This window comes from Chamaea fasciata, unplaced genomic scaffold (genome assembly GCF_029207755.1).
Source record: "Chamaea fasciata isolate MVZ Bird 193981 ecotype frontalis unplaced genomic scaffold, bChaFas1.0.hap1 SCAF_3, whole genome shotgun sequence".
Lineage (NCBI taxonomy): Eukaryota > Metazoa > Chordata > Aves > Passeriformes > Sylviidae > Chamaea > Chamaea fasciata.
The window spans coordinates 16,603,018-16,629,554 of record NW_027094088.1 but is presented as its reverse complement, the minus strand read 5'-3'; the positions used below and the strand labels follow the sequence as shown (position 1 = coordinate 16,629,554).

At 50.7% G+C, this 26,537-nt stretch overlaps 1 protein-coding gene across 2 annotated transcripts in view; it reads right to left on the bottom strand.

Moving 5' to 3' along the window:
• Window positions 1-4,096: 4,096 nt before the first annotated feature.
• The window catches only part of ITPKB (inositol-trisphosphate 3-kinase B), a 67,579-nt gene continuing 45,138 nt past the window's right edge, over window positions 4,097-26,537 (bottom strand). For both annotated transcript variants that reach the window (XM_066178152.1, XM_066178153.1), the window contains 6 exons: window positions 19,596-19,695; window positions 18,798-19,011; window positions 15,679-15,883; window positions 10,551-10,652; window positions 9,087-9,158; window positions 4,097-6,482 (listed from right to left, as the gene is read on the bottom strand). In XM_066178152.1, the coding sequence (XP_066034249.1) occupies window positions 6,267-6,482; window positions 9,087-9,158; window positions 10,551-10,652; window positions 15,679-15,883; window positions 18,798-19,011; window positions 19,596-19,695 (909 nt within the window). In that variant the 3' untranslated portion in view covers window positions 4,097-6,266. The remainder of the gene's footprint in view (window positions 6,483-9,086; window positions 9,159-10,550; window positions 10,653-15,678; window positions 15,884-18,797; window positions 19,012-19,595; window positions 19,696-26,537) is intronic.

Genomic DNA, 26,537 nt, shown 5'->3' with positions numbered 1-26,537 from the left:
AACCCACTGCTGCAAAAGAAGCAGATCTGTGTGTGTGTCCCTGCAGAAGTCCTTGGGTTCCTGATGTGGAAAGCAGCATGTAAATCATCTTGGAGCCAAAGCCCCTTGTGACACAGGGGTCAGTCACTAGAAATTAAAATATTTGATTTTGTTTCCTGGCTCTGGAAAACTCAGGTGTTTGTGTTAATAATTTTGTGCTTCTATTTCTCTTCATACTCCTTTGTCGTGGTGCTTTCAAGTCTTACATTTCTACATTAGGAAAAGTGTGTTTGAACACCCTGGCACCAGGCCATGTGGAGAGGGGAGCTGGCCCCAGGTCTCGCCGGTCTGGCATTGTTAATACGAACAAATGGTAGGAGGCACAAAATCCCCAAAACCAGAAAGCACCAGCCCCAAGCAGGCAGTGCAGCAGTGCTAGAAATGGGATGAGCTGCTGGGGCCCAAAAATTTTCCAGTTTCCTCCAGAGCTGTCCTAGATGGGATTCACTCAAGAGCCTCCTCCATGGGCTTTGTCTTCTAAGTGGCACAGCAGCAGCTGTCCTGTGCTCTCTGGCTGTTCCAGGGTGGAAGGCCAGGTTCATCCTGGAGAGCAGCAGGAACTACTAAAACAGGTCCCCTAAGGGTAGGGAGAGAACGCCTGACTGTATAAAAGCAGCAGCAGCAGCCGCCGGGGCACCCCTCAGAGCAGTAAATCCCCATATAAAGCCTTCCTTGCTGGAGGCATCACTCGTGTGGGTCAGGCACTGGAGGTGCAGGACATGGCAGAGCTGTGTCGACAGCCCCACTCTGGGGGGGAGGGTGGAGTGTGGGTCTGGGCATGGCAGGTCATCCCTGGGACCCCTGGGACTGCAGGAGCAGAGTGTGACCACTTTCATGGACTTCAAACTACGTGGCAAAAGATGAACCAAACCAGCTGACACTTCAGCAGGGCCCTGCATACTTCTCTCATTTCCCAGGGGTTTCTAATTTTTTTTTTTTTTTTGCCACTTCACAATAACAAAGAAAAGTTTGTATTTTTTTAATGGCAGGGAAGAGAAGAAAATGCAGACTCAAATGAGTGTGAGTGGGGAAACTGTCCCCCAGGGGACAGGGGCTGAGGCTGCTGGGGGGCTCCGACCTTGGAATGGCACAGGGAGGAGAGACATGTTGCCCCAGCCCCTCAGCCCCAGAACCACCCAGAGAGCCGCCGCTATAAAGGGCGTTTCTTAACTTTACACAACCTCCCCAGCTCGTACTGGGAAAGCCAAATCCCAAAAGTGCCGGGGGTGGAAAAAAGCCTCAAAGCAGCGGAGCCCGGGTCGGCTCGGGGCGTGGAGAGCATCCCGGGCAGCGCTGCCTGCGCCGCCGGCGGGGACACATGGCCATCTCCCGGCAGCCGCGGGAAGCGCCGAGAGCCCGCCCGGCCCCGGCACCGGCACCCCGCAGCCACCCCACGCGGGATAGGGGCTGGCCGGCCGGGGCTCGGCTCTGGTTCTTAAGGTACGGCAGAAAGGGGAGCACAGCCCTTGTGGGGCTGAGACCAAACGCGAGCTCGCCCCACCGAAGCCTGGAGGGTGCCCCGGCAGCAACCCCCCCACCCAAAATATCTCCAAGCCAGCAGGACTCTGGAGGTGTCAGGCACAGCTCCACGACAAAGTGCCTGAGGGAAAAGGCATCCCCAGGCTGATAAGCACCCTCCACACTCAGATGCTGCTTGACCATCCTGTCACCGTGGCCATGGTTTGCACACTACGCGGCGCGTAATTTGCATACTGCGCGGCCATGCGTCCCCTGCAGCCGCGCACAGGCAGGAGCTTTTCCACTCTGAACCTCCTCACCCCTGCTTCACCTCGGCTGCACTGGGCAGGAGGACGTGGGGGCCCTGGGGCTGTTGCCAAGCTTCAGGCTGGAGCTGCTCCGCATCATCCATGGCAGTGGTAAAATCCCTCCCGAGGCGCTTCCCAGAGACCCCAGACCTCCACCAGCTGGTGTTGGGAACAAAGCCGAGCACACCGTTTGACCCCTATCCACCACCACACCCAAGTCCTGCATTTCCACAGGCTGGAATGCCCACCTGGCCTCCAGCACCTCCTGATTAATTGGAGGCTCGTTCTGTCAAGTAGCACCTAATCAGACAATGCTGAAGGGAAGGAGCTGCCCCTCCCTACCTCTAGCCCGAGCAGACAACCTTACACCCCTGGCACTGCTGGAGGTGCTGGGAGGCTCTGCTCGGTAAGAGTAGGGACCTCAGTGAGGTGTAAGGTTTTCTTTGTTGCTTTAATATAAGTCCTGGCCTCTCTTCTCTATATTGAGTTTATGAATCCTTTAGTTTATTAATGCATAAGGTGGCAGGGAATTCTGGGCTTTGCTTTGGGGGTAAAGCCAAGTGGGGGGGGCAAGCCAGGCTTTTGCTGTGGCATGTGCCAGTGGGGCCTGCCCCTTCCCAACCCTCTGCATAAACCTTAGGGTCAGCAGATGCCAGCACTCAGACACAAGGTTTTTTGTTTTGTTTTTTTTTTCCCCCGACTTACTCCCTTTTCCTCCTGAAAGCAATAAGATGAATGCGTCTTTACAGACCATGAGAGTCTGCTTGTAGATAGAGCCAGGGACTTGTAGGTAGAGAAGTAATGGGAGAAATTATCAGTTGTAGAAAATGTTACCAACTGACACGGACTGCTCCTCAGCCAAGGCCGTGTTAAATTCCTGAACTTAGAGAAGAGCAAAGATTGAATGGAATTATGAATATCGTTTTGTTATATACAAAAGAAGGGGGGATGTGCATATTAGAGGGGGACATGAAGTAGACATACTGCAAAGTCTGTACCTTCTAAGTACCTCAGCCAATGGGGAAAGGAAGAGGGTGTTGTGGCCAGAAAATTAGGAAAAAAAGGAGGCTGTATCCTCCAATGATTTGAGAGACCCCAGGGGAAATGCCCCATGAATTTTCCCTTTATTCAAATAAAGTTATGGGACTCCTCTGTCTCCCTTCTGAACATAAGCCTCTGGCATTGTGAATTTTTCTGCACGCTCTCCACCACAATGTCATGACAGTGTTTCCTCAACTCTCAAGAGAGGTTTTTGCAGAGCAGGGTTCTTCACCCTCTGTTTTTGCATTTCAGGGTGCAACTGGGTAAGTTTTGGAGGTTTTTGTTTTCCTCTGACAGTAGGAAGAGGAGTCATACCAGAGAGACACAAAAACCTGGACCTATAAGAAAAACAGGGGCTGTCAGTTCAGCTGGAGTGAGCTCAGCAGCCAGACAGGAAAGATGTTTTCTTTCCCACAGCCCAGGAGAGACCGCTGGTGCACAGGCAGCAGCCTCACATCCAGCGTCTTCCCAGCTCTGCCTCCGACCAAGAGGTTTCTAGTCTTCACATTCCACACTGCAGGGCTTCTCCTGCAGTTTGTTTTAGAGGACCCGTGGTGAGCCAGGTCTGGTCCCCAGGCCAGGCTGCTCCTGAGGGTCCGGGCACTAAATCTGGCTTTCCCATGGGGCAGCCCACCTGCCCCTCTGGGCCAGAACAGCTCCTGCTGTCCTGTGCTTGCACAACCAACCAGGAGGGAATGGAGCTGCCTTCAGCCTCTACAACCTGAGTCCTTCATTGCAGAAACAGTCTGGGGGGTTTTGTGGCCTTTGGTTCAAAGTGCTCCCTCTGGCCCTGCCCACAATGCAGCTGAGAGGGAGAGGGGCAGGGGGAGTGTTTGGCTGTGCCAAGCAGCTCTGATTCTCCTGAGTGCTTTGGTATTCTCCAGCGCAGAAATCACAGGGTGGCACTCAAAAGCCGCTCAGTGGGAGCAAAAAACATTAAAAAAATTTTTTTGAGCTGTCTTCAGTGGCCTTCCCTGCAGAAGGGGGATGGAGAAATTCAGGCATCTCTGGGGGGTAGCTCTCACTGAGCCTGGGCCTCCCACAGCCCCACTTCTGCTCTCTCCCTGCCCTGCTCCCTGCAGGGCCAGTTCCTGTTTGTCGGGATCTGTTCCCAGCACAGGGTCCTTTCCTACTCTTGCTTTTATGCAGCACTGCTGGAGCCTGATTCCCCTCCCAGTCATGGACATGAAAGGCTGTTCCAAGGCTGCCCCAAGCTGCACAGGGCAGACACTGACTGCACACCAGAGGAATGCTTCCCATATGCCTTTATTTGCAATGTTACAGGACTTTTTTACAGGCACTGTGCGTTGGCGTTCCAGACTGGTTTGGATTTTTTTTCTGTATTACCCAATGACCGAGAGGTGTGGTGGGAGCAGGGAAAATCCCTCGCAGCAACCGTTCCAGCCTCCAGGAAAGCATAAGACATCTGAGAGCAACAATCTGCTTCTTCTGAAGCCACGAAGCGAGGAATCTGGTTTATAAACAGGCTTAAAAAATAATGTACATATATAAGAGCAGCTCAAAGCTAAAGTACAGCGGTAAGTGGTACATAGCTACGCGTATCTGTTCATATCCTTTCTCCAAAGCTGGAAAAGGCATGGCTTAAAAACTAAAAACACAGTTAAAAAAAAAAAAAAAAAGATTCCATGCATTAAGTTTTAGTGTTTTGTGCAATTAAAATGGGATGAAAATAAATATAACTTAAAAAAACCCCAACCTTTTCCATGACACTAATGGAACAGAGCCAAAGTCTAGTAAGGCACTTCCACATGGGCTATTCTAGAAAGCCTAGCAAGGAGCTAAAACAGTGCAACCATTTACAATGGCATCTGATGAAAAAAAGACACCTGTCCGGTGAGATATGAACTGAGAAAAACCCTAGGAAACTTCAGTCCTTGGGAAAGAGGCTTGGCTGCAGATGGCTTGGCGGCCAACTCCTCCTCCTTATTGCTGCAAGGGAGGTCTCCCCCATCAAGGGTGCTGGACCCATCGAACTATGGCAGAGGGGCTCTGGAGCCCTGCTCCTGGGGAGTGAGACGGGACAGTGGGTTTGGGGATGGATGGAGTAGGTGAGGGATTCGTGGCTGCCAAGCTCCTGCACCACCTCCCGCGCTGCACGTTCCTGGACGGGAGGGCTCCCAGCCTCCCCTCCCTGCCAGCCTCTCCACGGGTGACCTTTAGCGCACCAGCCCCGCCGCCGCTCCGTTCAAATGTTCCAGGAAGTTAAAAAATAGCCTCCGCCCTAAATAGGGAACTGGGTGTTTTCGCAGGAGCGGGAGCACCGGGGCTGTCACACGGCCCCAGCAGGCTGGGGAGCAGGGCAGCCACAGGCAGCTCTCTGGAAAAAGGGGAAGGCACGGGGATGCCTGACCCCAGCTCTGCTTTGCCAAACGTGTCCAACCCAGGAGCTGCCTTGCTGCTGTAACCCTTCACCTGATGCAGATGGAAATTATGGAGATGTTCCAGGTGGGAGGGTTGCCCTGGGCTAGGCTTGAGCATTGGTGGCACTACATATGTTCTCAGCTGCTGACAAAAAGACTGATCAACCTGGATGGCTACTTTAGGTCTCATAGTAGTCCTTTATAAGCTATTTTTCCCAGCTAGGGAGGATTGGAGACCCCAGCTAAGGTAGGCTGGAAGCAGTTCCTAGCAGGGAAGCTGGGCCTCTAGAGAGAAGCCCAAAGGTTTGCTCACCAGGACACCCAGCATGGGGGACGTGGGTGGGAAGCACCTGGCCATGGCAAATACCTGTGCCTGACTACATGGCTCTGCAGCAGGAGGGAAACCCTTGCACTCCACTGCCACTCAAAAATAACTGAGCAACTTCTACAAGGCATCTTGAACACAAACCTTAAATCTGCCCTTCTAGCAGCTCTGAAGGACTTGGCACAGCCAGCTCCCTGGGCTGAAAGGTGCTGGCAGAGACAAGTAAAGGGCTCCCACTGCAGTGTCTTTCACCATCTCCACACCTCGCTCACACTCTCTGACTGCCAGAGGGTCCTGGGCACGGTCACTGAGTGTTTTCAGGACAATCCTGAAGCAGGAAGAGGCTCCTTCCTCTGCCAGCCCTCTTAATATCAGCCTGAGCAAGAGACAAAAGCACGATAGGCGAAGCATGCCCTTGCCTAAGCAACCCACTCCAGGCTGCTCCTGGCTGCCAGCTCCCGCTGACTCTGCAAAGCCAAGGTTTCAAGTTCAGCTTTTGTTCTCGCAGGTTAGCTCTCTATTTACAAGGCGGGGGGGTGGGGTGGGGGAGAAACAACCAAGACAACCTAAAAAACCCCACAACAAAAACACATTAAATAGGGAGAGTATAGCTTTCAAATGGGGAGGGCGAGGGCTGGAAAGTGTCTTGTAGTGCAGTTCAGAAGAGTCAGTCGGGGGCAGGTTGGGGGTAGTGGCAGAGTCGGATGCGCGGCTTTAATGCAACTCTTCTCTCTGGGACAACTCTGTCAGGATCTGAATGAGGTTGTCCAGCCCCCAGAGGTAGCCATCCTCTCTGTTCCCTTCCACCCAGGGCACGTTGTGCTGGAGAACTTGTCCCTCTGGCAGGGGGGTGGTTTTCCCAAAGTCAATCATCCAGACTTTGGCTTGTTCCTGCTTGTCGTGAATGAAGAGGAGAGAGCTCCCAATTACCTGTGGAGAGGTGAGACCAGTTAGTGGTGCTCCCGTTGCTCATTTTCAGCCCTCTTTGGGCCTTTCAGATACCTTATCTCAGGCTGCATTTCGAAGACATGCTGCTGCAATTTTGCATGAGGAAAAGCAAGCTCTGGGTGCCACTGGTTGTGTTTGCACATGCAAATGGGGCATTTGGACAAGCTGATTTACTTATACAAATCCCCGGTCTTGGCAGAAGGAGAGGATCAGAAAAACATGGGCATGAAAGATAAAGATGTCCTTTCGGAAAATGAGCTAAGGTCCGTTAGCAAGGAATGAGATGAATTGTCTCACCCTTCAGATGGGGATTTTTTCAAGGCTGGTTCTTTGTGATTAGCTTGTGCTCTTTGCACTCTCTGCAGACACCATTGCAGAGATGGTTACTCCAAGTACAAGTAACTAGCAACCTGCTATCTCCTGCCTCAAATACCATCCAATTACACCCAGACTGCCCCTAGAATAACCTCCTGGCACTCACAGCACACTAGAGGTGCAAGGTACAGAGCTGCATGCTCATGAATTTCCTTTTCCCTGAGTTCACTTGGCTGCATCTGCTTTGAAGGGCTCCTTCTTATCCTGATTGGCCTTTGGGAAAATCTTGCAGCAAGTAGTGGCCTGGGCAAGCCTGGGGAAACCAACAGGTGCATTTGGGCTCTGTCAGCAGAAGTGTCAAGGCCTGTTGTGGGATGAGACCCCATAAGCCCAATGGTCAACACACACAAAGCAGAGAGATGATCAGCAGCTCGGCATCCTGACCCATCCTGGCTCACATTTCCAGCCAGGCTGACAACCAGCAGCAGCTCTGCTGTGGCTTCCCAGTGCTTAGGAAACATATATCAGTATCAAGCCAGTCACCATCGTGCTCTTCTGCTTAATCTCCTCCTCCAATCAGAAGATTTCAGTAGGGCCTTCTACAGAAAAGCACCAATGGGTGCTTTTCAGAGCTGTCCCAAACAAAAACTGCTTTCCAAGTTCTCTCTGATGTGCATGAATTGGTGAATTACGAACTCATTTGCCCCGTGTCACAAATAGGGGCCTTGGTGACCAGAGTGCAAGGGCTGTAGCAGAGGTGATGCAGAACACTGAGTGTCCCTTATGATGTGTAGGTACACGGAAGAGAATCCAGCTGGTGTCAGCCCTCCAGAACAGCAGCACTAAATTACTGGGGTGCCCACATCCACACTTATCAGCAGGGCTTAGCCTGAAGTTTGCCTTTAGACAAGGGTTTTGAACAGGGTGCATGTACTGTTTGCAAAAGCTGTTATGAATTTTCATTTTCCAGGAGACTTTTTCCTCCAGTGTGTTGGGAAAACATCAAAGGTCCAGAGATACGTATTATTTCCGAGAAATGCTTATCTTTAGCTATCCTCCTGCTAACCTCTTATAGTCCTTTCTTGGCCAGGACAGAGCATTCTAATTTTAAGGAAAAGCCTTTTGCTGACATTCTTCATTTGCGTGTCCTGGACTGCCCAATTCCCCTGCAGCTCCTTGGAGGAGCCCCGCTCAGCAAGGGCCCCATGGAGGGACACAGAGCTTGGCAGACCTTCTGCTGTGCTTCATCTTGAAGTGGGATGGAAAGTCAAAGCTGCTGCTTTTTAATTTTTAAGGAGTGGAAACTCCTTTCAAACCGTCTTTGAAAGGCTGCTTTGTTTCTGTGTTTTCAAATGAAACCCTGGCACTCGGTTTCAGGGAGAATTTTGTTTCCTGTGTTGAACTGCCCTGAAACCCTCAGTTCTGACAATTCCCTTCCAACTGCCTTCCAGGTGCTGCCACCAGGAGGCACGGTCCCATCTGCCTTTGGCTCCTGGCAGGACCCTCAGTGTGTGGCTGGGGCTGAGGTGGCTCATGTGGCTCTGGATGAGGGACAGTGGGCTCTTGGAGCTCTGGCTCCTGAGCCCTGGGAGTCGAAGGTTCCTATGAGGCTCTTTTGTTCCTACATCACACGTGACAAGGACACGTGCTCTCATGTTTTGTTAAGTAGATGCAATAGCAAAATTATTGCATTAAATTGTGGAGCATTTCAGTTCCTGAAATGGCTAAAAAAGATAATGTTCCCTCCTTGTTTTCCCATCAGCACTGAATCTTCACTGTAGAAAATGTTGGTGTCATGGACACTCACTTCTGTATGAAATTCCTTCGGAAGGAAGAGTTCGTACTGTGGTACCCCAACCAGCTCAGGAAAGGCATGTTTGGGTTATCTGCAATTTATGGCTGTGTTGAAGGCTTGTTTGATCATGTGGAGCAACAGTCAGCCAAGTGATACCTGACATGCATTCAAACAGACATTTCTCCTGAGAAAACTCCTGTGCTTTTACACTAGGCAATTTTCCCTGTCATAAGCGGCCCAAGTTCCTTCTAGAACACTTTTAATCTGTTTCAACATTGGCCTTCAGTAGATTTGAGCCCATGTCAGATGCATAAACATTGTATGTTATCATCTATATTTGCATGTAAGTATTAAATACACATATGAAAATACAGATATACGAATAAAACAGCCCCTGACTTTGACTTATCTCCTTGGACAAGCTGAGATTAACCAGTTTGCCTCTCCAGGCAGATCTATCTAAACAGCAGCATTACCTCATGGCACTTGAAGAACGGGGATGTCTCCAGCGTAGCACGGATACCCTTCAACCGGTTAAGATAACTGTTCTGGAATTACAAAAAAACACCCCAAATCCAAGCCATTAGTGTTGCAGGAAACCTACATAAAAACCACTGCATTGGGGCAGACAGGAAAAGTCACCCCTGCACCCAGCATCCTCCCACAGACCTTTCCCTTTGGAGAGTGTCCCCTCTTTTTTATGATCCACTTATCCTTTTGGCTTCTATAGCGCCCTGTGAGCTCCGGTGGCTTTCAAAACTTAGTGAAAGCATTTGCTTTTGCTGAACTGGTGCACTGTCCCTGCTGCATCCATGGTGGAACAACTAATTCAGCAGCTGCTACTTTTTTCTCTCTCCTGCACTCTCTTAATAGATCAACTCTTCACTTCATCTGTCTTTTTAGCACTCAGTCAGTCACACATCACAAGACACTTCTGCGACTCTGTTATCAGCACTTCTGCAAAGCTGGTCCTGTAGGCGGAAGGGCTTTCATGATGGCCAGCACACACGTCAAGACCCACAAGCCCGTTTGAGCATCCCTGAAAACTGCTGGAAGGCACTGAACATTCTCAGGGGGCTCCACTTGTTTTGGGGTTTATATAGAAGAATTCAGCACAGGAACACACACAGAGCAAGTATCTGGGCACTGTAACACACTTGCAAGGGGAGTGGTGGGGATTGCTGTATAAGAATGTGCTGGTCAAGGAGTCCCATCCAGAGCCACTTGTGTGCTCCAAGTTCTTTGGGGATAAAATGCAGCCAGGCAACTTCATCTTCAGATCCAGGAATAATCCCTGGGTAATTCTTGTGAAAGGAAGCATGCCAGTTGGAAGGAGACAGTGCCAAGGGCCACTCCAGCTGGAGCATTGCATTTGGAGACTTTATACAATGCAGCTTAAAATGGGAGTGCTTTGTCAAATAGGTTATTTGACACAGTTGGTGTAAATTGTTTACAGCCAGATCTCTTATCCTCCTGGCAACGTAGGGAAGCTTGGAAAATGCCAGCTATGGCTTGCCCATGTGAAGTGTGCCTGGCACAGGACCACCCTTCCGTGAGATCGGGCACAGGCAGCCTGCCCTGCCAAGATGGGAGCCTCCAAGACTCATACTGGGGTACAGAGAGGGCTCAGGGTGACCACCAAACCAGGGAGGAGCATGGCTGTGACTCCTCAGTGGGTTTTGGGAGCCAATCCTGGAAATCTCAGCAGACTCAGACTCAGGTCAAGCAGTGCTGCTGCAGCCAAGTCCCCTCCCAGCTCTCCACTGCTCCCCCTCCACTGCTTACCCTGCACCAGGATAGTGTTTCTCTTCAACATTCCTCATGCTTTTTAAGAGAGATTGCTCAGGCTTCAGCCCTGCAGACCAGGGACCTGATGGGCTGAGGCCAGGCTCCATGGGAAATGCCCTCTCCAGGCAGTGCCCCGAACATCCCCCACTCACCAAAACGTTCCTGTTTCCTCTGGTGAACTCGCTGAAGGCCTCCATGACTTGTTCCTTTGTCCGTGTCTTCTTGAAGTCCCGGTTCACAGTGCCGTCCTCTTTCTTGAAAAGAAGGGACAGGGGTGAGTTGCATGGGGAGGAAGGGAGTTGGGGCAGGAGTAGTGTTTCTGCAGCCATGCATGTTGCCAAGTAGGATGTGATCAGTGGTTTTGGCAGCTGAAGGATCTGTCTGTGGAGCAGGGGTAAGCAGAGGCAGCAGGTCTCTGCTTGCACATCCCAAGTTATCCCACAGCCCTGATGCATTGATCTCTACAGCAAACGGAATTCTTCGTCATCAAATACTCGCCAAGGCCACTGGCAATGTGGACAAACTCTCCTCACAGACCTGGTGCTTTCGGCTAACAGAGGCTAGAGACTACCTGTTTCTGGTCTTTCTGTGCCCAAATGGCTTCCCATGGCTGCTGTAGCTGAGAATGGCACTGACACCAGCCCTGGACTGTCTCCCTGGCTTGGGGAGGACAGCAGAGCATGATCACAATGGAACAAAACTGAGCATGGATGGAAACAACATCTCAGGAGCAGGAACAAAACTACTCCCTGAGAAATCCTCCATGGACCATTGCAGCAAGAGCCAGCCCCATGGCTGGCTGGCCTCACAAACCCTTCAAGGCAGCAGCCTGGCACAGAGATGCAGTGAGCAGCCTTGTGCTCTCCTCTGCCTTTTCCTCAGAGGCACATCCATCCTTGGCCTGCCATTGGGATGGTATGGCTAGTCCACTGCAGGGATGACATTCAGCCCTGGCCCAGAGGCTCCTGTCTGAACCTCTGGGAAGCTTTGTAGGTCTCTCCCCATTTCCCTGATTCTTCTGTGGCTCTGATTTTTACATCAACTCATTTCGTTGTCCAGAGGGGCTGTGGGACAGGCAGGCAGATCTCACTTCCTGGATACAGGGGCTATTTTAAATCACACTTGCTTGTGCTCACAGCTCCATTGCAGGGCTCCATCCCACTGCTCCAGACAGCTTGTTTGCACACAATACAGCAAAGGGACAGGGGCCAAAAGACATCCTGTAGGCTGGGGAAGATGAAGGATGAAGGAGCAGAGCAGAGGCTGGGGGAGGAAGAAGGCACAATGAAATCACCTGCCCTGGAGGTTAAGAGACCCATCCAGTGAAGTGCCCCAGCACAGGACAATGTGCATCCCCCTGGAGAGGGAGCTTGCTGTGGGCATGGTGGGCATGGTGGCCAGTCCAGCTTGAGGGAAGGTCGAGTGCCAAGGCGAGCCTGCCACCAAACCAACACCTGAAGTGCAGTTTGGGATGAACCACACAGCACGCTTCAGCTTCCAGCTTGTGTTTTGTGTAAGCATTAACAAAGGTGGTAACAAAAGCAATGTAAAAAAGAAAAACTCCAGGAAAAGCTTTGTACCAATTGCAATGACTGCACCCAGCTCCAAATCACAGCCTGACCACTGTGCTGCCACAGGGTGCAAAAGCAATGCTCAGGGTTGGCAGAGTGTGTATTGGCCGGGGTCAGGGACAACCTTTTCACTGGAGATTCCATGCTGCTGATGGACCGTGCAGAGCTGGGATCTCTGCTTTCAGCTGTGACCTTGCTGAGGATGCTCTGGTGGCACGTGTGTGATGCACAGGGCAAGGGCACTTTGCTGCTATATGTCCCTCGTGTGAGCCCTGACGAGGCAGCTCAGAAATGAACCCACCCTCTCCCAGGGGGACGATCGATATCAATCTGGAGAAGGGCCACAGCACTAATTTCACATATAAAGAGCACAACTTTCCACAAGGCATCCAAGAAAGGAGATGGACTTCTAAGTGCTCCTAAAAATAAAGGAAAATCACAGATGGCCTTTCAGATAAGGCAATCTCAGCTTCAGGAAAGCCAAGCAGCCTATCCGTAGTGCTGCTCCCAGCATTACCCGCCTCCTGCAGTTTTCTAGACCAGCCAGAGGCTGCTGCCACGAGGCTGATAACTGCCATGACATTCACAGGTGTCCGAGCCCCGAGGGGGCTGCCTTCCACACAGGAGCAATGTGAGGGGGGCTGATAAGGACTATCATAACTTCCGCCCCACCAGCCACTCCAGCTCACGCTGGCGTCACTGGGACAGGGCTCGGGTCAGCCAGATCTCCCTCCCGCACTGCCTCCGGCCTTGGATGGGGCTTGTGAGCTGCCTGGCTTGGCAAAGTTAGGTGGAGGCTTTCCGGGCTGGTTTTGGGACCCTGCAAACCTTCCAGCCCTGGGGAATGCCATCCCACAGTGGCCTTGCTGCAGGCAGTGGTGAGTAACACTCAGACCAGAGCAGTAGCTCAGGAGTGTCACTTCTTAAAATGAGTTCCAGCAAGTTTCATCTGGGTCACCAGGGATCACTTGTGTTACTTTCAGCATGGAAATTTTATAAATAGCTAGTGTTTCCAACAGGTTCGAGCTATTCCAGAAAGTCAGATGAATGTCATTATCTCCTTTTGCAAAGGAAAATTTCCATTTTAAAGAGGAAGAACTGGATCCTCAAGGCCACCTGGGAAAGGGAGAGCTCAGTCAGGAAAGGATTGCTATCCTCATGCCCAACCCTGAGCTGCCTGTTTGTCTTGCCTGTTTGCCTTCCTGTGCTATCCAAAAGGCTTCCACTGCTCCTCTCTTTCCTATGATCCCTTCCCACATATCCAGGGTCAAATCCTGTCTTTCCCTTGCACTTCCCAGTACTCTCCTCTAGCAGCCCCCATCCATGGGCGAGGGGAAGGGCAGCTTCACTGCTGCTCTTCACAGGGAAGCATCCACAGCAAGAATTAAACATAGGAAGACAGCCAGGCCACCGAACGCACTTTCCCTAACACAGAAACTCAATCCCAGAAATAGGGAGAGCAACAGGGATACAGCACAGCATGACCAGCCCTGTTGGAAAAAAAACCAGCCATGAAACAGCATGAACTACTAATGCTTTAGCTTAGGGGAAAATAACCCAGAAGCTGAGGGATTTAAGGAGAATTACAGTAATTAGAGCCTTGATCAAATTAGTCAGCCCCCTAGCAGCAGCAGCAGCAGGAATACTGCTGGAGGCCAGCACTTCTCAACATTTTTCAATTAAAGGGCTGCTTCACCTCTTTGAAAAAAAATCCACTGCTCAGATCAGGCAGCAACTCGTTCATGGTTGGCTAAACAGAGGTGCAAATCTCGTAACTCCTTTATGGCTGTTATTTCCCCCCACAATGTTTTTTGGCCTCCCTAGGGATATGATTTTTTTGGGGTTTTTTTCTTTCACATTTTTTAATTTCAAGTGCTTCACATATGACTGGCCCCCTAAACATGCCCAGACTGAGAAGCACTACTGGAGGCCAAGGATATATCATGTTGGACTATAAATAGAGATATATTTCTGATTACACCAAGAAAGCAGGAAGAAGAAGCAGTGCATGGGAGCTTTAGTCCCAACTGGTCCCCCATTTTCATACAGCCTCAGTTTTATAAAAAGCAAAACAGCAGCAATGGGATATAGGCATGGGGTTGTCCCGGGCTGGAGCAGCTCACAGTGTGCTTATGGGCATCCACAGCAGGAAAGGGTCTTTGGGAGACCTGGGGAGATCAGGGAAGAGCTGCACAAGTAGGCAAGTGCCCTGACTGATGTAGGCACTGCAGAAAGCTGTTGTGGGAAGCACGACCATCAGCACCCCAGGCAGAGACATGGGATGGGCAGGGGTGCCTTGAGTTGCTTGCCAGGAAACTTTTGAAGGGGCTCAGACCAAGAGCTGCTCCTGGGGTTTCTGAGAGTGTTTGAGTTAGAGGTAAATGCACTGTATCCTGTTGGCCATGGAACAGCTGAATGAAAGAGGTGCAACAAGCACAGAGCAAGACACAACTCCCTTCTGTGGGTGGTTAGAAGCAGCTCTGAGTGACCAACTCCTGCTGACCTTTTAAACCCATGGTCTAATATCTGCATTTGTTTGCTGGTGAGGTGAAGGGAAACACTACCAGGGAAGTCTACAAAATTTGGTGTGAAGGCTTTATCAGGGAACAGCTTCATTTGTTTTAATTCTATCATTTTGACACCACTATCTTCAGAGAGGAGGTTGGGCTACAGAGACCCAGATAGGCACTCTGGGAGAATTCTGCCCAACTTAGAGAGGAGAAAAATAATCTGTGATCAAGAGAAAGAAACTCCTCCAATCAAGACACATGCAGATATTGAGGCATCGTTTCCACTAAGAGCAAGTGGCTGCTTTGAGCTACTGTCTGGGCCCTCAGCAGCTACCCAAGCCTGAATTACTGCAAACACAACTTGACAGAGCTCCCCGTGGCTGCCAAGCCAACACCATGACCAGGCATGCAATGAAACGCTTGGATCAAGTGTGATTACCTTTAATTCACACTGGCTGGCTATCAAAAGGCATAGGCCATTGCTAATGTTCATGCAAGCAGCATCACTAATACTCCGTGGTTACAGAACTAACTCTGTTCATGTGCCATCCCAGACACCTTTCTTGCTGCAAAGCCTCCTAGGCGAAGATCTCCTGGGCTGGCTCATCTACTGGGGACACAGAAGCATCCCAGAAATGGGAGCACTGCTCTGAGCAAGAGCAGTCAGCAGGTTACAGATGCATGCAGGTGCTGACAGAAAGTACAGCTGTGTGTGTTTGTCCCATTTCATAGGGCTCAGTTGCTGAATCTTCCTGGACAAGCTTGTAAACACATCCTCCTTACTGATTGTGGCTAAGCTCACAGCTCCAACCGCAGATTGGCACACGTTCAAGCCGGGATTTGGATTAATGGCTCAGCCCAGTGCCAGAGCAGAATTGAAAGCAAACAACTAATTTGAGTCTTCAGCTTGGAGGATGGCACTGTTTTTTGCAGGGAGGGAGAAATCAACCAAGCAGCTGATGTAATGAGATTATGTCTAAAACCATCCTTTTGCATGGATGCCCTGAGCTCAGGTGCACTCTCAGAAGAGCAGCAGTGCCCCGAGTGAGGTGCCTGTGTGGTGGTTTGGCTGCAGGGCCGGGCATGTCCAGATGTGACCCACTCTCACCACCAGTCTGCTGCGTGTGGACCTCTGTGATTTTGGCTAGTGAGCACTCCCAGCAGCTGATCCCCTGCTCTGCACAGCTGGCCAGACTCACCTTTATCCCCTCGATCCTGAAGCCCAGCGTGGCAGTGGAGCTGATGGTCTCCCTCCACTGCATGTAGCGGGGCTTGGTCACTGCCCGCAGCACGTTCTCCTCCTCAGTGGGGGCATCAGGGTCCACCTCAATCATCTTCTGGTACATGTCCTTCCTCAGGCTCGGCTTCTTCCGGGCCTTTATCAACTCCTCCTCCAAGTACGTTCTGCAGGGAGTGAGGGGGTGCATGAGCAGGGCCACCACATGAGGTGCCATATACCCACAGACAGCCCTTGCCCCAGAAATCAGGCTGATCCAGGATAGCTGATCCCTATGGAATAGTGCAGCATAGAAAATAATGGAGCAAGCCTCATTGTGGCTGGATTGATCCTGATTTAATTAAAACTCCATCATCAACACCTGGTATCTTTTCAGTTCATCAAGGAACCACAACCAGTCTGACGATAACAAGGGAAGTGATTTCTCACAGGTACTCATGGCCTTGCTGCTGCCACCCCAGCAGCCTCCTCGTGCCATCCTTTGTCCTGAGGGGCCCATACCCCAATGTTCAGGAAACCTGAGCTCTCACCTGAGCTAAACATGGCTTTCAAGATATGCCCAGGAAACTGTGCACATGCTCTGGGAGCCAGCAGAATTGAAGGCAAGAGGGATGTTACTGTGTCCCATCCATCAGCATTAGATGCTGCTCCCTTTGCAGGTCAGCCAAAGCTGCTCCCGTGCCTCTCATGTCTTTTTCCATCCCCTCATTCTGTGCACCACGAGGGCTCTGCCTCACCAAATGCTAAACGGGGTGTTTTCACACAGGACTGTTCCACTGATGGTGATGATTTTGCCCAGTATAGGTCTGCTTCAAGTGGACTTCCTAGTAAAAGCTTTCTCTACAAGATGAAGCACAGGAAGGGATGCAACCTTGGCCAGATGCTTACCATCACCCCAGGTCCACAGGGTGCAGGATGGGGGAATGGGGGAAGGAGGATGGAAGGTGCAAAGGAGTGTGCAAAAATCTTGGTATTACCCACACTTCAGAGAAGCACCAGTGCTTGTGCCAGAGCACAGTGGTGGAAGAGTTCTCCACTCTGGCATGTATAAAACCATCATCCACAAAGTAATACTTCCTGCCACAATAAAAAACCACCACGGAATTCCTTTCGCAGCTCCCAAATCAACTATGGCTCAGCCTGGAAAGTCAGGCTCTCCTCAAACAACCCAGCAAGCTGGGTGAGATGTCCCAGCAAAACAACACAGGAATGACCCTATCTGTCACTGTTCTACACCTCCCACTAGCCATGCCCAGCTCTGCAGAGGAACAGTGCCCTCTGCCCATGTCCCTCGTGCTGAAATCCCAGCACCAAGTATGTGGTTCACCTCCAGAACCAAGCAAAACAAACTGGGACTGGACTATGTGGGACAGTGTTTCTGTGTCCCACAAGTAAATTGGTGCCTTTGCTTAGGGCAGACACCCCCAGGCCATCAGCCACTTTGAAAAATACTGCAGGTAAAAGCAATGAAAGTCTTCAGCTGAGATCACCATGGTTTTGGTGCAGATGGAATAAAACAGCAGAAAAAGCAGCAGCATGTCAGAAGTGCTGCTCACACTGCTCGGAGAGCTAGAATTTCTTCTTATGAGAATGACAGATCATCAGTGTCTGTGGCTTGGTCCTCCCCATTGCCTCAAGCTTATGCCATCACCAAGGCTTAAGAAAGATAAAGTTTTGTTTAGCAGTGACTGGAGTAGAGTGCCACATCCCAAAGCCAGGTTGGCATGAAAAAGACAAACCTGTACCTGCCTGGCAGCAAGCTGCTGGCTCAGAGGACAGGTTTAATAGCCCTAAGGTTTAGATTATTTGCTCAGCCATGGGGATGCCCCATTCCACAGCATTAACTCCATTCATCCTCTCTCATCAGCTCCTCACACAGCATCATCTTATTTCAGGATGATGATGCCCCCTTGGCTGATGCACATTTGCTTCCTTGCCTGAGCTCCAAAGCCCCAGGTGCATAAATCACCTGACATGTGATCTGTGCATGGGAGGCTTTCTTCCTCCCAGACACAGCCACAGGAGCACCTGGGCAGTATGTCCAGCAGCTCTTCTGAGAGTGAGTCCTGTTTCCTTCCCACAGCAGCATGTGTGTGCCAGCCGGGGCCACTTGGCTGCGCCGGGCCCTCTGCCCTTCTCTCCACCCCTCCGGTGGAAAGTATTCCCCGCCTCTTCCCTGCCGACAGCCCGGCACGCCAGTTCAAGTTTCACATCGGGACTCAGGAGGGGAAAAAAAGATTCCTCCCTCCCACAGACACCATCAGCTTTTCCAGCAGCGCAAGCGTCTCCACCATGTCTGGGCTACGCCTTTGCCAGCGAGGGGGGTCTCAACCCTTCCTGCCACCAGCCTACGGCACACCCAGGGCTGAGGGGTGGCCTGAGGCTGCTCCAAAACTGGCAGCCACCTGGGGTCACCAGCCCTGCTTACATCTGCTCTGGGACACCCTTGTCAGCTGTGGCATGGCTCACTCAAAAACTGCTGCTGGCCAAGTAGCCTGGGATCCTGGTGGATCTGGAGAGATGGTTCTCAAAGAGGACATGGGTAATGTTGCTCATCTGTTAGGAAATATTTCAAGAGCTTTGCATGAAAGGCACTGAACTACTTAGCACATGCATTTTATCCCTCCAGTGCACATCGGAGCAAAGGCTGAGCAGAGGGAAAATTTCTCGCTCACTGGAATTGTGTCTTTCAAACGTCTTTATTTCACCCCTCTGGCACCTTGGGCAGGATCTCCCACACCCCATCCCTTGGCTGTGTCCTCATGTGGCAGAGAGGATCTCTGAACAGCTACTGTGCCATTCCCTTGTACCCAAACCCAAGCAGAGTGCTGTCCCCCTCTGCCACACCAAACCTTTCCCAGCATGCAGGACAGTCAACGAGCTGAGAAGGAAGGAGCCTGGTGTAATTTTCCATATCCAGGTTTCTCCATGGCTCTCTCATGGTATTGGCTGAGCTTTACCAGAAGACAGGTGAGCCTGGTATTCTTAATTGGGTGTTTCAGACAGTTTTACCTAGAACATGCACATTTATTTTTGAGCATCCCATCTTAAAACTCAGAAAGCATCCCCAGTGCCACTCACCTGACCCCCATTTTGCAGTCCATAACACAGGGGGAGTCAAACTCAGCCAGCAGGTCTTCCATCTGGTTGTATCGCTCCCCATCCTTGACCACATCTCCATGGTAGGCAGGGACATAGGGCTTCAGGACATCGTTCATGAGGCGGTCGAGGCAGCGCTGCTCCGATTCACAGTGCTTCTTCAGTATCCTGCCATTGGCTGCCGCCTTGAAACTACCTGAGGGTGACAAGGGACAATGTGGCACTTGCTTTGGATGCCGGGGGATGATGCTGTGCCTTCTAAAACAGGAAGGGCAGCCCAATTCATTGGAAGCACCTTCATTTATACCTGCACCCAAAGGAGTCCCTACAGGCAGGCTCTGAAAAGCTCAGAGTGCCAGAGGTTTATGACCAGCACTGTCACACCCCAAAGAGGGCAGAGACCTGTCCTGCAGCACCCAACACATTTGCTTCACATCCTCTGTGCACTTCTTGGTAGGTTCACATCTTTGTGTCTATGTTCACGTGCAGGGCACCTTTGTGCTGGCCAGCATCACTTGCTTTGCAGTGGATCAGGAGGTGGGTCTGGCTCTCACCCAAATCACCCAGCTTTCTGCTGCTGGCCCTGGGAGACTGAAAGCCCAGAGCACCTTCACACTACCCGTGCTACCATTTAGGTAAGGCACTCTCCTGGGCTAGAGACTGGGAGCTGCAAGCTGTGACACTCATGCAGCAGCCTAAAGCAATTCAGGCCAACAAAGCTCATTAACCTGGGACAACAAAGGGTCCTGCCAGCACTCTGCCCCTCCCCATGCTCCGTACCTGCGTGCCCCGCTAGCTGGATCCAAGGGTACTTCTTCTTGAAAGACATCACAAACGGGGACCAGTGCACCATATTCTTGATCTTCCTCCATGACTTGCTCTAAGGGGAAAAAAAAAATCATGAAGGTGAATGCAATGTTTTAAGCTTTTAGTGTCTGTAAAGTCACTTCAGGCAGCATGCAGCTGTTTTGGACAGGGAAAGAGACACCACAGCCAGTGCAGGATGGAAGCAAATAGAAAATCTGCTCTTTTCCCATTGTGCTGTGCCAAGCTGGAGTCACTGGGCCTCAACTCTACATTCAAAAATCACGAGTAACTTCACTAAAGTGGATGGCGTTACAGCGTTGTTCCAGTTGGCTGCTCCAGCCATCCGCACTGCCTTGTCCCTGCATCCCCCTGTGGGAGCAGCAGGGACATTAACCCATCCCTGAGCACCGCATTAGACCACAGCAGATGGAGTGGGAAAGCAACCCAGGACTGCTTTTCAGCCACGAAGCCGAGCTGCAGGTCTTGAGGGGAACAAGAGCACAGGCACACAGAGGCTCCCTGCCTGGCTTTTGTTCCCCCTGAAAGGCAGCTGCCGTGTCCATTACGCTGGCAAACCACGTGCGCTGATCCGCCCGCTCTGGTCCATCTGTAACTACAGTTCAGAGAACAATTCCCTCCTGACATGTTGTGTTTCTCACCAGATAGATTGCTCAAAACTATTTACATGACTCTAACGATGGCTGCACTGGAGTACGAAAGCCTCCCCCAACGGCTCCTTCCTGCGAGTTTTTCCCTGGATTGTTCTAGGGAACACACCACCAGTAAAAGGCAGGGGATGACCTCTTATCTTGGCCACAGAAGGTGACGGCACAAACAAATTATGTGAACGATATACAACGGCAACAATGGAGAAATGCCTTCTTGCAGGAGCTGGGACAAACAGTGTAGTCCTTGGCTGCTCCAAGCTTCTGGGTTCAGCTGGAAGCCAGCAGATAAATTATCCTCATTTGCTCCGCTGTGAAGGCATAGGAGGGAGCCTTCCAGAAAGCCCAAGTAATCTCTTCCTCGTGTTTGGAGAACTGGCCCCTGTTCCAGTAATGCTTCACAGACAGGCAGGGAAGAGCCAGCAGCCCCAACTTGCAGTTTGGATGCTTGCTGGGGGTGAACTCACAGCACTGGAATCCGTGCTGGGAACTGCTGACATGTTTAAATGGCGTGCAAGAAGCCAGACAAAGATGTTAGTGTCTAAAGCGTGGAAATTACACCGGGTTATCCCTGCGCCGTGCACCAGCCCGCTGGGGAGCAGGGAGATGCGGGGGCTGCCCAAGTGGTGGGCAGAACAGGGGTGGGAGAGGGGAAGAATAAAGGTTCTTCCCCACCTCGCAGCCTGTGGGGAGCCGGGCAGCCCTTCCCTGGAAGGCTGCCCGTGGCCGGGAGCGTCCCAGCGCAGCCTGGCACTGGTACAGCCCTGCAGGAGTTTGGCAGGAGCTGGCCCAGCGCGGGGTGACACCGGGCATCCCCTTCTCCCGGGCTCCTCCGCGCCGTGAGCTCGCTCTGCCCGGCGTGCTTGCTTTGGCAGAGGGGGCGGGCAGTTCCCTACCTGACATGAGGATGAATGTTTTTATTTCCACACAGAGTGCCAGAACTTGTGTGTTTTAGCTGTTCTTTGTTCTCCTTTTGGCAGAGAGTGAAGGGGAAGCGGGGGGGTGTCCCCTCCTTTTGTTTTTAAAATAGTAACATCAAGTCCTGGCTGATGTCATGAAAAAAGGGGGAAGAAAAAGTATCCGGGGGAGTTTGGACTCTAAACGAATGCAGCCCACCTCCTCTAAAAGAAGGAGACCTTCCTTCACTTGCAGCACAGCATCATAAGTCACTTGGTCCCAGGAAACATGCCAAGGCAACGTGCCTTCCCAAGAAAAGATTTTGGGTTTTGTTGATTAGAGCTTTATAGTAAAAACTTTGAGGTACTTCAAGGTACAGGGAGAATGGAGGCAAACAGTCCCTAAAGCAGGACAAGCCGCTCTGGCTTTCCCCTGCCAGGGCTTTCCCAGGAGTGATGCTCTAATCCAGCACTGCTCCCAATTCAGGGTAATGACCCTGAGTCCCCTGGAGACACAAAACACAAAAACACTTCTGCTGATCTGAAGGGGACAGAGAGCCAGTCACTCAGCACAGTCACCCGAGGAACAGGTAGCACATCCTCACCCCCTTTACGCCAGAGGGAAATGTTTTCATCCAAGCCTCACCCTGTTTCAGGCACACCTTTAGCCAGGTATTCCCAACCCAAGTTTTAAGGACATGTGTAAGGACTTTTTTTTATGGTGAAGCTTGAGGCAGCTTCATCCATTTCAAGCCACTCCCAACCTGCTGGAAATCAACTGCAAGGTCAGCTGTCACTGCTGCAAGGGTGACCCACAATTCTCATTCACAGAGCCCCTTTCCCCCAGCTTCACAGGGGCAACCACTGGACAGGGGAGAAGAGGGACTGTTGTCTCTCCAATTCCTTCAGGAGTCATTGGATTCTTATTTTACACCTGAGCCCCCTCCCAATGTAATAAGGGAAAGTTTGCTTCATCAAAAGGATGTTGCTCTGTTGTGGGTGTGCTCAAAAGGCTGAGTTTTGCAAGGTGCAGATCCCCTACTAAACCAGCAGCTGCGTGACTCCATCTGATCTCTGGGACAGGCTGCAGAGGGAGATCATGGAGGGGCAACACTGGTCAATGCCCCCAAGAATCCTGCCACTCCCTTTGCCTGAAGATAGCAAAATTCTCCCAGGGTAGAGTGTTGCTCCAGAAAGTCAGCCTTTGTACTTTCCCTTGAGTCCCAAGAGAGATGGGAGGTGGCTTTTAACCATCGACAGGGTCCTTTGCCCTGGCAAGAGGTCTCTGTTTATTCAGACACTGATGTGGATTCAGAGATCTCAAAGCCCATGGTTTGGGATCCTGGTCATGCCAACCCTCATGTCAGGCTCTGCAGCCAGCCACAGAAAACCAGAGCCACAAGGTTCATACCACCCCAGTCTCACTCCACAGCCACATGCAGCAAACAGCCCCTCTGCTGCCTCCTGCCTTGCCTGGTGCTATTAATAGACGAAGGGAGTATTAAGGCTATTTACAGTAAAGAAATCTTCTTTAACACGACCTGTTGGGAACCAAAAGGTCATTGCCTCCGGGCTCGTCTGTAACTTTTGGTTTACATTTCAAGGAGTTATTTGCTCACACATCCAGGAGCACAGGCACAGCTGTAGGTGCATGGAGGTGTTACCTGTGGTAACTCCCTGGACTCAGACAGGATTTTTCACCATACAGGGAGAAATAGTTCTGCAGGTGGCATTACCAAGTGATGCAGGTGAAGGGTAGATACATGCTCTTCTCATTTGCCTGCAAGGACGTGAGCCTGCAGGTGCTCATTTTGAAAGGTGAGCACATTTCCAAGCCTTTTGCATGATCAAAACCTGCACCTGATGTGGCACCCTGGCACCCAGCTCTCCCCCAAATCCAGTGCCATGGTTGCTTTGCCTCCCAGAAAATTCAGGAAGCTGTGTGGACTGACTGCACTCTTGCACAAGTAGCAAGAGCACGTAGCCTGTATAAGCAGGGAATATGCACGAGGTGTCGATGCAATTCAACACTTTTTATTTAAAACCTGGTTCAGCATCAGCAAATGCCAACTGATTAGCTGTTAAGTAAATTATTTAGTGACTCTGGAAATATATTTAGCAAGGAATGGCACTGTTATCCTCAATAGTCTACCACATGGAAAAGAGGCTCAGCAACTGCAGAACCAACTCTAAAAAAGAACTTTCCAGGGTTTCTGCAGCACTCTGCTTCTGCCTCTGCCCTCTTACAGCTTCTGCTTACTGCAGACAGCAGTGCCCCAAGCCAGGGGTGGGATACAGGCCAGAGGAGTTAATCCCTCCCAGTGAGCACCCACAATTGGTCAGGGGGAGAGGAGTGCTGGGAAAACAATTTTATCTGCTCTGTGTTTAACTTTACTTATCTGAAGCTTAAAGCAAACTCTAGGCTTTCCCCATCTGTCAATAGAGCTTCGTATGGAAAGAACAACACAGGAGAATTTAGTGCCAGCGCAGAAGGTCAGAGGATATATTGTGTTTAATTAGATTAAACAAAAAGTGACTGATGAGCTCAGTGCTCGCTGTACATTTTCTCTATTGCATAGTTATTCCTTTAATGTCTGCTCGAAGGAGACGTGCCTCTCTCGGGCTGTCTGTTGCCTCCCTTTCCCAGCATGGACACTGGTGGAATTTGACTGGTGTTATTCCCCATGCATGGAGCCAGCAGGGTGCTCTTCCCTTTCCATGCATTCAGCCAGAGAGATAGGCAGTAACTGATTTAATTTGCTGAAATGATGCTTTCCTATGGTTTTATGGGACCAAATGTTCCTGGAAATAGCAGGAGCTGGACCTGTATTTTAGTGCTTTTTATTAACTAGAGCATGCATGGTTAGAGGCAAGATTACACAGCTGGGCCAGGGGATGGAAAAGAGTGGGAACAGCATTAAATTAATGATTTTCCCAATTGTGAAAAAAACTTCAGCTCCATTCTCCCAGGAAAATCATGAAATATCCTAGGATCAGAAGAGGTGGAGGAAAACTATGAGGAGACAGTAGTGTCATCAATGCCCACTGCTTCCCCAGGCTTCATTGGAGTTGCTGCAGCCCAGGGCCTTACATAAGTGACACCCTGGCTTTCGCTCACCTTTGGAGAAAGCCCTCCTTCTGGGGGCTTCACTTCCAGCTCTTCCAAGAAGTGACATGAAGCTGTGGTGTTGCAGGCTCCAAGATGTTTCACTCACCGGTAGGAGGGTAGGGTGGCCAGAGCCCTCCTCTTTAATAACTAAATGAGTGGGGGGAGCTTCTGCCCGCAGAGCTCACTCCATGCCAGCCTGCTCCACAGCCATGCACATACAGCCAAGGGAAAAGAGGCCATTTAGTTTTCCATGTTGAAAAGAATGAATGTGTTTTCTTTTGCTCTTTAAAAACTAGTTAAGGTTTCCCTAGTGATGGTTATTTCCCTTGACTGGGAAAAACCTTGTCACTGCAGCCACGGCGGGAAGGCCAGCTTTGTTCATTGTGCTTGATGCTGGGCGTGAAGGGCAGCGGGGCAGAGCTGGCAGGTACCATGGAATGCCTCCTCCTGCTCTGTCCTGGCTTGGGGCTGGCCAAAATGCAGCATACCGGGTGAAAAACCTGTGATGTGATGGTGCAGAGCTGGGGTTATGCTCTGCTGTGGGGTTTTTATCTTCTTTTCTTCTGTTAGAGCTTCCAGGGTTTCAACATTCTGCTACACTTTGCCATCTCTCAGCCCCTGGCTGCCTCTGTCCTGGCAACAACAGAAAGAGCCCAGTGACAGCTTCAGCATACACCAGGCTGTGACCACTGACCCTGATGCTGGCAGCAAGTGACAGCCCATATTTTGAATTGTCTTCCTCCGACACAAACTTCTCTCATGCTTGCCGATGCTTCTGTACTGCACAGCAGCTAAATAGCCTTGTTTTGTCCTGAGGAGCAGCTGGCAATGGAGGAGGGGCTTTGGATCAGTGGGCATTTCTTGATTTAGTCACAAAAGGCATAATACAAAAGTTTCAGCAGCTCCCCAAAACCTGGCAGAATCAATGCCAGTTCCACGTCCCACAGACATCACTGAGCAAAGATAAAGTGAGGCCCAACATCAGACTTCACTGAAGTTAACACAAGGAAATACAGTGTGATGACTGATAGGCATTTCTGGATGCTTAGAAATTCTAGTGCAAACCCCCAAGCCTCATTAGATAAATTATTTTGATGGCTGAGGGGCTCCTGTTGGAGTGTAGTTACTTCTTTTGGGGTGTAACAGCTTCTGCTACTTTCCAAGGTCTCCATCTCATTTAGAGTGAGAAAAAAAAAAATCCTAATATGTGCACTCTTTTACTTCAAACACTTTGTTTTTCTGAATAGTCTTGTTTTAGCCAGGAAGGATTTTGCTTTTCACAAGACAGAAACCACTTCCCTCTGGTTTTGTGAGGAATGCCCTTTTCTCCAGTGGGATCAAGGAGTTGTCCCACCAAGACCAAAGATCTGGGGTAGAGGGTCACAGATAAAGCTACTGCTTCTCTGCTGTCTGCAGAGATCAGCATGCATGATAGAGGAGCCTCAGTAAAAATGCGTGAAAGCCAGGAACATCTGCTCGGATCATGGAAAAAATATTCCAGTGTATTGGAAAAAACCAGGAGCCTGTTGCAGACTCCCTCTTCCTGCTTGTGATGAAGGCAAGGAGAATTAGAAACAGCAGAGGCAGATGAGTGAGCAGCAGTCCTTCAGCTTGACCTCCCCTATGACAATGGAAGGAAACAGAGTGGCTGTGGGACCTGGGAGCACAGGAGTCACCCATTGCCTGGAAGGACATTTGGAACCTCCTCACCCACAAGGCAGGAGCAGAGTGGAGCAGCAGATCAGGAGCCACGTCAACACCACACTCAGGAGAAATGGCTACAGAGAGGACAGGTGGTATTAGACCTCTCTGTCCAGTTTGGCAAAGAAGGAAAGAAGACAAAAAACCCTAAGTGAGAGCGAAGGTAAAGCCTGCATTGGAGCTCATAGTAGCTGAGCCTCAGAGTTACTGTTGTCTCCATGAGACACTTCTTCTGGTGGAGAGCCTTTACTGAAGCAAAGCTGAACACCTCCTAATGCAGATCAGCCACAACTGATCCCTCCCATAAAGCCAGTGGAATTATTAATTGCCAGCATCAGACATGTTCAGCCTACTTTCCTGAGTGGGAACTGATCCAGATCTCTGCAAATGTATTTGTTACTCATTATGTACACACCAATAAGATTTGTTAAGCAATTTTCAGCTTGGAAAAAGTAAGTGAGTAATTCAGAAACAGCTAATCACTTTTGGTGGACTGCTACTTAAGCTTTACAGTGCTTCTTCCTCAGAAAGCAGTTAGCCTTTG